We start from the raw sequence: 12,414 nt of genomic DNA, 5'->3' as shown, positions 1-12,414 counted from the left end.
GCTGGTACTTCTCCCAGGTCTTAAAATATTTTACAACTCTCTCCATGGAGTGATCACCAAGCACGGCAGGAGAAAGAACAATGGAAGGAGGGAGAGAAAGCTAATCAACCACCCTCAGTAACTTCCATATGGCTGCTGACTTCCAGGCCCAAGAAGAACTGACCACTTTTCCATCCATCACCTATGGTCTACACCTCAGCTCTTACGCACATGGTGTTTTATCCCTAATGTAGAAAGTTGCTGCTGATAGTAAGCTGAATTAGAAGCCCTTCCCCCTGTGGTAACTCTGCAATGCCACCCACTCCTTCCTGCCTACCCCTCTCTTCTTGGAGGCTGGTCCAAAGGGACACATAATATTGCCAGAGTCTGGGTGTCTCCAAAATCCCCAACACTGATCAAATAAAGTGAACTGAGAAACTACATTCATTCCCAGAGGATGAGCAGGAAAATGAAGGTAAAGTCAGGAGGTAGGGGCATCTTCCATCAGCAGGGCATGACAAAAGGTAGGATACTTAAGCCCAGAAAGAAGGTGTCTCCTTAAACCTCCCATTCCCTGCAAAGAAACTCAGTCAGCTTACATGACTTATAAGATATGCAACTGTCCCAATTTCTCTGCTCTCCTGGGGTATTTTCTGGAAGCTGGCTTGGGACCCTGCGCTGTTTATCCACTTGCTCTAGCTCAGCTGCTGCTGAACTTCCCTGTGCATGACAGAGAAAGTCCATATAGGATGCCCCTGCTCAGGCTCTTGTCTTCCCCTGGGATGTGCCTGAACAGCATCTCCAGCTTGTCCTCCTGTTTCTCCATAATAAGCTTCATGCACTGTGATCTTTGTGCCCATAAACTATCGGTGAGGTCTCCTACCTTCTTATACAGCAAATTACGTGAAACTGGCAGAACACTCAGGCCACGGGTAACCTGACTGAAGGGGGAAATGCTAAAGAGACTGTGGACAACAGGGTTACCTGTTTCTATAGATGAGTTATAAGTGGTACGCAAGGGAAAAAAATCCCACAGTAATCTGTTCATCCATGCATGTATACCCTGAGTGCTGTACTGCACAGTCATCATTTTCCTATAAAGAATAATAACAGGTTTAACCTTTAAATGACCACTTATTTGTAAAAAAAAAAAAAAAGTCCCATGTGTATTAAAAATATTAAATAATCAATCATGCAAACTGAATCAACTAAATTGAAATAATGCTTCCCTAATAGAGTGAATGTGGTGATTTCTTCTTTTCCCCCCATGATTACTTATTTTTACTGGGTCATTTCTTTCTTCTTACATTTTTTTATCATAGTTGATTTACAATGTTCTCTCAATTTATGCTGTACAGCAAAGTAACCCAATCATTCATATATATATATATATTCTTTTCCTCACATTATCCTCTATCATGTTCCATCACAAGTGACTACATATAGTTCCCTGATTGTAGTGGTGATTTCTAATTTAAGTCATATTCAAGGTATAAAAGTTTAAAATACATAAGAAACTCTGTTACACAACAAGAAACAAGTATGGGAAGCTGTGAGGAGTTGAACTGTGCCCTCCAAGATTGGTATGTTGAAGTCCTAACCCCTAGGACCCCAGAACGTGACCTTATTTGGAAAGAGGGTCATTGCACATGTAATTAGTTAAAAAGAGGTCATACCGGGACAGGGTGGGCCCCTAATCCAATATGACTGCTGTCCTTATAAAAAGGCCATGTGAAGACAGAGACACATAGGAAGAACGCCATGTGACAACGAAGGCAGAGATTGGAGTTAAGTAGTTATACGCCAAGGAATGTTAACGACTCCTGGCAAACCACCAGAAGCCAGGAAGAGGCAAGGAAGGGTTCCCCTTTAGGTTTCAGAGGGAGCATGGCCCTGCTGATGGCTTGAGTTCAGACTTCCAGCCTCCAGAACTCTGAGACAGTACATTTCTGTTGTTTTTTCAAGCCACCCAGTTTGTGGCAGATTGTTACAGCAGCCATAGGAAACTAATACAGAATTTTCAGTATCTCTTTTGTACATTAATTTACTGTCGACATATTCGATTTTAAAAAATTATTTTTGGAGTCCCCGTCATGGTGCAGTGGTTAACGAATCTGACTAGGAACCATGCGGTTGCGGGTTCAATCCCTGGCCTTGCTCAGTGGGTTAAGAATCTGGCGTTGCCATGAGCTGTGGTGTAGGTTGCAAATGCGGCTCGGATCCCACGTTGCTGTGGCTCTGGCGTAGGCTGACAGCTACAGCTCCAATTAGACCCCTAGCCTGGCAACCTCCATATGCCATGGGAGCGGCCGAAGAAAAGACAAAAAAAAATTTTTTTAATAAAAAAATAAATAAAAATAAAAAATAATTTTCTAAAATAATAGAGGCTTTTTTGGGTACAGTTCTATACATTTTAACACATGTATATTATACTCATATAACCATCAATCATGAGACTGACAGCTAATGTCTTGATTTTTAATAGCCATTGTTAAAACAAGAGCAATGAAACTGACTTAGGCATAAGTAAATTTCTAGCCCTTTCATTATTTAGACTCTACTCACACTTCAATAACACATTTTTAAAATCCTAAAATATAGATAACCTCTAAAAAAAGTCCACTATCTTTAATTTATTCATTATCTTTAAAATCTAAAGCTCTATCCTTGAGAAAGTCACCTTCCAAGTTCCTGTTGTGGCTCAGCGGTAATGAGCCCGACTAGTATCCAAGAGGACACAGGTTCGTTTGATCCCTGGCCTCACTCAGTGGGTTAGGGATCCGGCATTGCTGTGAGCTGTGGTGTAGGTTGCAGACATGGCTCAGATCTGGTGTTGCTGTGACTGCGGCTGTGGCACAGGCCAGCAGCTGCAGTTCAGTTTCAACACCTAGCCTGGAAATTCCCATTTAACTTTTAAATGACCACTTATTTGTCAAGAGGAAAAAAAAAGTCCCCTGTGTATTAAAAATATTAAATAATCAATCATGCAAAATGTATCAACTAAAATGAAATAATGCTTAAAGCACTAAAAAGTTTAAAAAAAAAGGTCACCTTTAATAAGGATTCATCTAAAGCTCTGATGTGAAGAAACCGATAAACCACCATTCTTCATACAAAACAGATACTCAACATAAAAGATACATACGTTTTAACACTCATACCACTTACTGCTATCAGCTTATTATATGCACAAGTACGGCGTTTTCCCCATATCTTCTAACACCGCATTCATTATAAAACTTCAAGCCTCTCTCTCTCTCTTTTAGTCTTAGAACACTGAGAAGTCTGTTTTAAACTTAGGAGTTCTCACTGTGGCTCAGCAGATTAAGAAGCGGACCAGTATCTGTGAGGATGCAGCATCCCTCCCCGGCCTTGCTCAGGGTGTGAAGGATGCAGCGTTGCCAAGAGCGCTGGTGTGGGTTGCAGATAAGGCTCGGATCTGGTGTGGTTGTGGAGTAGGCTGGCAGCTGCAGCAAAAAAACTTCTAAACATACACTATTCAACAAGCTTTTTTAAAATTATAGTTGATTTACAATGTGCTAGTTTCAAACGTACAATGACATTCAGGTGTGTATGTATCTGTATACTTTTTTAAAGCTCTTTTATATTATAGGTTATTACACGATATTGAGTATCGTTCCCTGCCTTCGAGTCGGTCCTTGTTAACCTATTTTATACACAGCAGTGTGTATGTGTTCATCTCAAGCTCCTAATTTATCCCCCTGCGATTATCCCCTTTGGAAACCGTTCTTTCTATGTCTGTGGTCTGTCTCTATTTTGTAAATAAGTTCATTTGCATCCTTTTTGAGTCCACATATAAGTGATACCATGTGGTATTTGTCTTTCTCTGTCGGACATTTCGTTCCGTATGAGAATCTCCAGGACGATCCATGTTCCTGCAAATGCCATTATTTCGTTCTCGTTTAGGGCTGTGTAACACACCAGTGTGTTTGTGTGTACCACATCTTTTTTTTTTTTTTTTTGGTCTTTTTAGAGTTGCACCCTTGGCACATGGAGGTTCCCAGGCTAGGGGTCAAATTGGAAATGTAGCCGCCGGCCTACACCACAGCTCACGGCAACGCCAGATCCTTAACCCACTGAGCGGGGCCAGGGGTCAAACCTGCATCCTCATGGACACTAGTCAGGTTTGCTTCCACGGAGCCATGATGGGAACTACCGCCACATCTCCTTTATCCACTCATCTGTCAGTGGACATTTAGGCGGCTTCCATATCTTAGTTATTGTAAACAGCGCTGCTATGGATACTGGGGTCATGTACCTTTCTGAATTAGAGTTTTCTGCAGATACTCACCCAGGAGTGGGATTGCAGGATCACCCGGTCACTCTGCTTTTAGAGTTTTAAGGAACGTCCATACTGTGTTACATTTCCACCAACAGCGCAAGAGCGTTCCTTATTCTCTGCACCCTCTCCAGCATCTGTTATTTGTAGACTTTTTAATGAGAGCCATTCTGACTTATGTGAGGTAAGACCTCACTCTAGTTTTGATTGACATTTCTCTAATAATTAGCAATATTGAGATTCTTTTCAGGTGCCTACTGGCCATGTGTATGTCTTCTTTGGAAAAAGGTCTATTTAGATCTTCTGCTCATTTTTTGATTGGCCTGTTTGGTTTTTTTTGATATTAAGCTGTATGAGCTATTTGCATGTTTTGGAAATTAACCAACATTTATTAAATAATAAGATGTGTGTGATGCACTGGGATGGAGGAGGAAGGAGAGAACTGCCTTCTTTTAAAAAGAGCAATATGATTTTAAAACTTGGTTAAGTTTATACTTTAAAAAAAGTTACCACTTATCCCTTAAAAGTATGCAGCGGCTGTAGGATATTCATCCTACATATAAATTAAGTCATTTTTTCCCACATTGAAATTTTATTATGATTTTATATCTATTCTCACCTACACACAAAAAACCTATATCTATAAAGCTTTTTAGGTGAGAATATCTTTTGTTTCCCCAAATAAAACAGATTAAAAACAAATTACATATAAAAATCAACAACGGTAATACTTGTTACTGCTGCATTTCACAAAAGTTATACTATAGAAAAATTTCACAGATATGGGTGATGTTTTTATTGATAATATACACATGCTCATAATTATAAACTTACTATTTAACATGTAAGCTATGGATAACTTCCTGAAATGGACATCTTTATTATCACACTTCTTCCACATAAAGAAATACTAAGCATTGTGACTCTAGTCAAGACTATCCACACCCAGGGAGTTCCCACTATGGCTCAGTGGGTTAAGAATCTGACTAGGGAGTTCTGGTCATGGCTCAGCAGTTAAGGAATCTGACTAGTATCCATGAGGCTGTGGATTCGATCCCTGGCCTCACTCAGTGAGTTAAGGATCTGGCATTGCCATGAGCTGTACTGTAGGCTGCAGAAGCGGCTGGGATCCTGCATTGCTGTGGCTGTGGCACAGGCCAGCACCTGCAGCTCCAATTCTACTCCTAGCCTGGGAAACTCCATATGCCATGGGTGCAGCCCTAAAAAGCCAAAAAAAAAAAAAAAAAAAAAATTTTTTTTAAATAGAATAAAAAGGAGTATGCCTTAAAAAAAAAAAGAATCTGACTAGTATCCCTAAGGATGTGGGTTCAATCCCTGGCCTCGCTCAGTGGGTTAAAGGATCTAGAGTTGCTGTGGCTGTGGTGTAGGCTGGCAGCTGCAACTCTGATTAACTTCTAGCCTGGGAACCTCCATATGCCATGGATGTGACCCTAAAAAGACAGAAGAAAAAAAAAAAAAAAAAGACTATCCACATACAAATTATGTGTTTATTAGAAAATATGTAGGGAGTTCTCATCGTGGCGCAGTGGAAACGAATCCAACTAGGAACCATGAGGTTATGGGTTCGATCCCTGGCCTCGCTCAGTGGGTTAAGGATCTGGCGTTGCCTCGCTCAGTGGGTTAAGGAGCTATGGTGTAGGTCACAGTTGCGGCTCGGATCCAGCATTGCTGTGGCTGTGGCACAGGCCGGTAGCAACAGCTTCGATTTGGTAACCTCCATATGCCATGGCTGCGGCCCTCAGAAGACAAAAAAAAAAAAAAAAAATATATATATATATATATATATATAAGATAAAAATATGGTTCAACTGTCAGAATCTATGATAATTTCTGGATAAACATTTATTTAATTAAGATACAGCAGCAGTGAAGGCCCCGTATGCCTTTACTCAATTTTTGAAAATCTAAATAGTCAAATAAATATAACATTTCTGCTCTTACAAGAGAAACACGGTTAATGCTTCTTTTCCCTTAATCAATTCAGATTTCCCTGAGAAGGCACAAACATCCTTTAAGTTTTACCAAACACAGAGAAATTAATTTAAAATAGGATGGATAGCAAAAAAGGGTCAACATCTTAAAATTATTAGTAAATTCTAGCTGTACCATTCTTAAACCATCTGCAGATTCCTGAATACGTATTTTCCCAAGGTCTGTACTACCACGGGCTTCTGAAACAGGTTAGAAATGCAGATGCTTAAAACCTCTGAACCCTATTACCTTCATAATACTGAGAGATCAGACTTTAAGTCTATTCACAGAGCTTCAGATTTACACATGTCCATGAAAGGACTAATTTACAATTTTCCCCTTTTAAAAGGAACAATGCTCCTGATTCATTACTGTCATGTAAAAGAAATGTGTCCTTTGAGCAAAACAACCTATACAGGTCTCCTGTTTGTTTACATCAAGCTAGGAAAGTTCTAGTTCTGATTCAAAATGTGATGTTTTCTACAGAGCATTTGCTTTTCAATTGGTCCACGACTCCCCATTATCAGATTCCACGCAGAAAGGCATCTAAAGTTACTGAATTTAAAATAGCAACACTTTGTACCAATTTTTTGTTGTTGTCTAATTTGTTTTCCTTCACATTTTTGATTTGGTGGTGTGCTTTTTTCTTTATTTCAAAATTTATGTATTTATTTTTATGTTAAGGTCTTCTTGTTTTGTTCACCGAAATTCCCTTATGAAACTTTTCTTTAAAAGGATGTTGTTATAAAAAAATCCCCTAACTTCCCTTGCTTCCTAAAGCATCAGCCTTCAACAGCTTCTCAATTCTGAGGTTCTAACTATGACCTGGACACAGTAAGGAAATATGCAGAATTTTTAATAGTACCACTGACTAATTAAATTGAGTCTGAAATGAAGTTATAAAGAACACGACTGCTATCTTGCAACATACAAATCACTTCCTCACTCATTTCTTGGCAAGACTTTTATAAAACCTCTCATCTAGATTAAGTCACATACTCACATTTTCATTTAAGTGATGAGGAATGGGTCTCTAATTTTACATATTAAAAGAAGGTTCATGCCAAGATACAGAACTCAGAATGATACAGAATGGAATATCCTTCTCTTCCACACTTAGCATAAAATAAGGTCAGAAAAATAAAGATTACACAGCTCATGGTTCTCAAATAGCATTACTCAAAGTGATTAATTCACTCTACCTTTATCTATGAAATGCGAAATGAGAATCAGAAAATGTGATTCTCTGTGTCCTTTCTCCAGCCCCGAAAACTATCAGACAAGAGCTCATCGCCCTAATACGCACGCTATCACATTATGAAAGAAAAATATCTGACTGAAACATGACCTGGATCACCCACAAAATCTGATTTTACTCAGAACCTGACATAGTCATTTTCAAAATACCTACCTCTTTAAAACTCTTCCTCTCCCTCAGCTGCCCCCCAAAGTTTGAAAATTCTTCCAAATCCAACATTGCTGACTACAAAACGACTACTTGAATTGACACTTTTCAATTCAAAATATTTTAAACGAGAATCTTAAAAGTCAACTGATCTAAATCATACAAAGAATAAGGTTTACAGGCTTTAAAAGACAGGCCTACATTCATTTTCATGTTTTCAGTATTTCAGTATTAAAGCGGTACACCTTAATTAACTGATCATTCAATATTTCAAAAATACACAAAGGACTAGCCTCAAAGAAACAAAACCTTCTAAATCCACTGTCACTGTATTCCGGCACAGGACAGATTTTGATAAATTTACATTTTACTTTTGCAAAACAAATTGTGGCATACTGCTATTTTAAAGAGAAACACAGGATCCAATGATTCCCAATAATCAGAGGTAGATTACTTCACAGGAAACACGAGAATGTACTACTCTTCAAAAGAAAAACATTGCACATATGTCAGTTTTCCCAGGGAAGAAGAGAGCTAGATGTTTGGGGTTCCTGTGTGTGCGTGTGCCTGTGCTTGTTTAATTCTAAAACCAACCTCTCTCCAACTCCTTTCAAAAATCAGTATTTTTTTCAATAAACAGCAGCATATACTGTACAAGAAAATGCATAAAGGTAATGTGCACTTCAGAATGCTATAATAATCCAAATTTTCTTTAAAAAATCAGTGTTTTCATTTCCCACAGAGCAAGTCAATGTTAAACAATGTCATTTTTTTTTTTCCCTTTCTCCCCAACCCCTCCACGCATCAGGACGACTGTATTTCTATACTGAGTAAGATGAACAAACTGACGAGGAGCTCTGAAGGAGTAAAAGGAAAAGAAATCCCTTTTCATCTCCCCAGAAACAAAAAGATAACACAAAAGCAAATAGGAAGACTTGTTAAAGGAGAAGCGCTGGAAACACCCAACGTGACCAGCTTTTGATCTGCCCCAGTCTGACAAGGAAGACACACCCCACCCCCACTCCAGATTGTGTGCCTTTTTTTTCCTTAGGTGGGGGTGTGGAGACGAGAAGCTGTCACATTTCCATCTTCCGTCATTGTTAAGTCCACAGCCTCGATTCCCAAGTATCACCGGTCCAGGGGGGGAAACAGGAAAGCCCATCATGAAAACTGTCTGAAATGCACCGTATTTGGCTGATGGTTCCCATTTTCAAAGTTAATTACACCCAGCTTCAACCTGCGAATTCGAGATTGCCTTTGACAGCCTGTCCCTCAAACATCCCCCGTAAGATCGCCTGCTCCCGATTCTCCAACAATCCTCCTCTCTCTCAACTTCAATTAGAAAAACGCATTTCAGAAAATTATTACGTCCAAGAAGGCACGCAGCTCCCTACCCATCCTTTTGGCTGTGGGGGTGAGGTGCGGAATGAAGAGTGAAAAAGAGACCCACTCGCTCTTCGAACAAAAAGAAATGGGGGGAGAGGACTGGGGGGGGGACGAGCAGCAGTGGACCCGAACGAAATGTTGAGAAAAGTTTTTTATGTGACTCGTCTGTCCCTCGGCAGGGAAAGGGAGTTGGGAGGAAGCCGGGGTCTCGGCCCAGGGCTCGCGCCGGGGAGGCACCTGCGGAAGAGGAGGCCGGGGACCCGAGAGCAGCCGAGCGAGCACCTACCGACTTGCAGCACATTCTCCACGGAGCCGCTGTCCAGCAGACGGATGCCCCGGCGGAACGGGAGCCCCTCGCCGCCCCCGCCGCCGGCCGCTCCAGCCCCGGCGCCCAGCACGGGGGACGCCCCCGCCGCGGCGGCCCCGGGGGCGGAGCCGGCCGGAGCGGCGGCCCCGGGGGGCGGCGGCGGCGGCCCCTCCTCGGCCGGCAGAGCCCCCGCGGCGCCGCCCGCCGCGCCGGCGCCAGGGCCGCCGCGGTACTGGAAGCTGGAGTACATGCAGATCTCCCGCTCATTCCGCGGGAAGGACCAGTAGACGATGCGGCGCTGCACGGGCTCCGGGATCCGCTCGAAGCGCTCCTCCACCCGCTCGTACGCCCACTTTTCCGCCACCGTCTTGGCGGCGCAGTCCAGCAAGGACTCCGGCTGCAGGTGGGGGCGGGCCCCCGGGGGCAGGCAGCTGCCGCCGCCGCCCCCCGCCCCGCCGCCCGCCGCCCCCGGCGACCCGCGAGGGTGCTGAGCCTGCGGGCTGGGCCACGAGCACAGGCGCTTGGCCGGGGAGACCGGCGGCGGCGAGAGCAGCTCCTCTCGCTCACCTCCTTCCGCCATTGCTGGGGACCGACTGACTGACTGAGGCGTCTGCAGCGACGGCGGCACCGGCGGCTGCGGAGACCCCGGCCGCAGCCACGCGCCCCGCGCAAGCGCCCAGCTGCGGCGCGGGGGGCAGGGGGGCTGGAGGGCGGGGCGAGCGAGCCCGCGAGCCGGCCGGCCCGAGTGGGGCGCCTGGGCCCGGCCGACGGGGGCGGACGGAGGACAAGCGCGAGGCGGCGCGCGCTGTCCGGGCCGCCGCGAGAGCGAGGAGGCACGGGAGCGAGCGCGGGCCGGCGGCGCGCGCCAGGCGCACACGGCCGGGGGCGCGCGCCGAGCGCTCGCGCGGGGCGGACGGCCACCTAGGGGCCACCCAGGAGCGAGGAGCGCCGGGCGCCGTCGCCAGCCCGCGCGCCCCCGACCCGCCGGCCGCCGGAGGGAGGGGAGTGGACCGGGCGGCCAAGGGCAACGGCGGGGCACGGGCTCAGCGAGGAGCCGCAGCGGAGCGCGAGGCTGGCGGGGCAGGGGGAGAGAGAGAACTCACATCAGGCTCCGCTGAAACGTGGACGAGACGGGAGACGGTGGCAGCCAGCGAAGGAGCTGGTAGGAAGACACGTAAAAAATCGGGACGTTTTAGTGATGAAAACGCTCCTCACCCAACGGCAACGTAGAATAAAGTTGGCGGTCCCCTCCAGAGCCGGGCAAAGTCCCACCAGCCCTCGGACAATGGGGCGCCAAGTCTTACTGCCAAGGCAGCTGCAGTGCTTTGGAGCGTTTTAGCACCTTCTTGCATCCTAGGAAACAAAACACCTTTCCTGTCGTTTTTGGTACAATTCACTGATCCCCTGCCTCCGGTCTTTTTTTTTTTTTTCCCTCGCCTAGCTCAGTCTGTCTACACCATCATATTAATTATAACGTTGCACGCATCTTTTTATATATTTGTGTAATGTTTGACTGCCCAACTGACTGTAAGAGAGCAAGAGCCTGAGAGCAAGGATCATGTGTATTTTCTTGATAATTTCTCCTCTGACCTACAGCAACTTCACCACTAACTCCTCCATAGAAAGGAATGAGTTGTAAGTGACAATATGTTGCTCAGTCAAGAAAACTTAGATTATTTCAGATTTGCTCACAAACGAATCTCTAAAACGTTAAAACGTTCCAAGAAGTGTATTGACCAGTTCCTTCAGATGCATTCTCCCTTCCAAACGAGTGTGTTCTAGAGCGTAGTATAAAATAAGGACAAGAAGTTGGGGTGGGGGAGGGATGGGTTGGGGGTTCCGAATGGACATGATGTAAAGTTGGGGTGTGATGATTGTTGTGCGACTATAAATATAATAAAATGTATTGCGTTTAAATAATATAAATAAAAATTAAGGATAAGAAGTAAATGGAGACAAATAGGGGTCAAAGTAATTTAGTTTTGCTATATTCTCAGAATTAAAGAGCATAGACTATAGAGTCAGAATTGGGTATGAATCGCACTTGCTACTTGTGTGACCCTAAACATGACTCAAGTCGTTTGGAAAAGGGAGCTACTAATAATGCCTACACATATAATTTATTAGAAAAAATTAAAAAAAGAAACTAGTGTGTGTTCACTATAGTATGTACTCAAAACACATATATCTGTGAATGTTTTCGTATCTGTAGATATCTAAATGGATTACTGTGAAGTAGCATACTCCCTACCCCCCTTAAATCCAGTACAATTGTAGGCTTTCATGGCACGCATTGCTTTCCTTCCTAGAACTTATCAGAGTTTATTTTGGGGATGAGTATTCCTTTAATGCCTTTCTCCTTGACTACATTATGAGCTATATAAGGGCAAAAAATGTTTCTAAGTGAGAGCCATAGTGCACACACATGGAATATGCTTAAAAAACATTTGCTTTTGGAGTTACCCTTCGGGTGCCCCGGAAACAATCCGACTAGGAACCATGAGGTTGCAGGTTCGATTCCTGGCCTCGCTCAGTGGGTTAAGGATCTGGCGTTGCGGTGAGCTGTGGTATAGACCCACAGCAACAGCTCGGATTAGACCCCTGGCTTGGGATTCTCCATATGCCAAGGGAGTGGGCCTAGAAAAGGCAAAAAGACAAAAATAAATAAATAGATAGATAAATAAAGGTAAAAGAAAAGATACATTAAAATATATATATGTGAATTAGTACCTAGCTCGTGGTTAAGTACTTAATAAATGTTACTTCTTATTAGAGTTCCCTGATGGCCTAGTGGGCTAAGGACCCAGAATTTGTCACTGCTGTGGCTTAGGTTGCTGCTGTGGTATAGGCTCCATCCCTGGCCTGGGAACTTCCACATGTTGCAGCCTGTGGCCAAAAGAAAAAAATATTAATGGACATTTAGATTTGTTTCCAATTTTTAAAATTATTGCAAACAGTACTTCAATGAACATTCGGTACTACAATGAGCATCTCCTTGTGTGCATATTCTAGAATTTTTTTCTTGTGGTATAGATAGCCAGAATG

The 12,414-nt window shown here is 43.8% G+C and overlaps 1 protein-coding gene across 3 annotated transcripts in view; it reads right to left on the bottom strand.

Annotated features, from left to right (window-relative positions):
- The window catches only part of ZSWIM5 (zinc finger SWIM-type containing 5), a 187,398-nt gene extending 177,197 nt beyond the window's left edge, over nt 1-10,201 (bottom strand). Inside the window, 1 exon segment of one of the 3 annotated variants that reach the window (NM_001445093.1) lies at nt 9,349-10,201. In NM_001445093.1, coding sequence (NP_001432022.1) covers nt 9,349-9,949 — 601 coding nt within the window. In that variant the 5' untranslated portion in view covers nt 9,950-10,201. 3 annotated transcript variants of the gene reach the window in all.
- Between the last annotated feature and the right edge of the window lie 2,213 nt (nt 10,202-12,414).

The sequence above is a fragment of the Sus scrofa genome, chromosome 6 (genome assembly GCF_054392235.1).
Source record: "Sus scrofa isolate SSC_HxYL_T2T_F1_AM1 chromosome 6, Sscrofa_HxYL_maternal_Yorkshire_Landrace_v2.0, whole genome shotgun sequence".
Classification (NCBI taxonomy): domain Eukaryota; kingdom Metazoa; phylum Chordata; class Mammalia; order Artiodactyla; family Suidae; genus Sus; species Sus scrofa.
The sequence above is the reverse complement of the archived record's forward strand: the minus strand, read 5'-3'. Positions and strand labels throughout refer to the sequence as shown.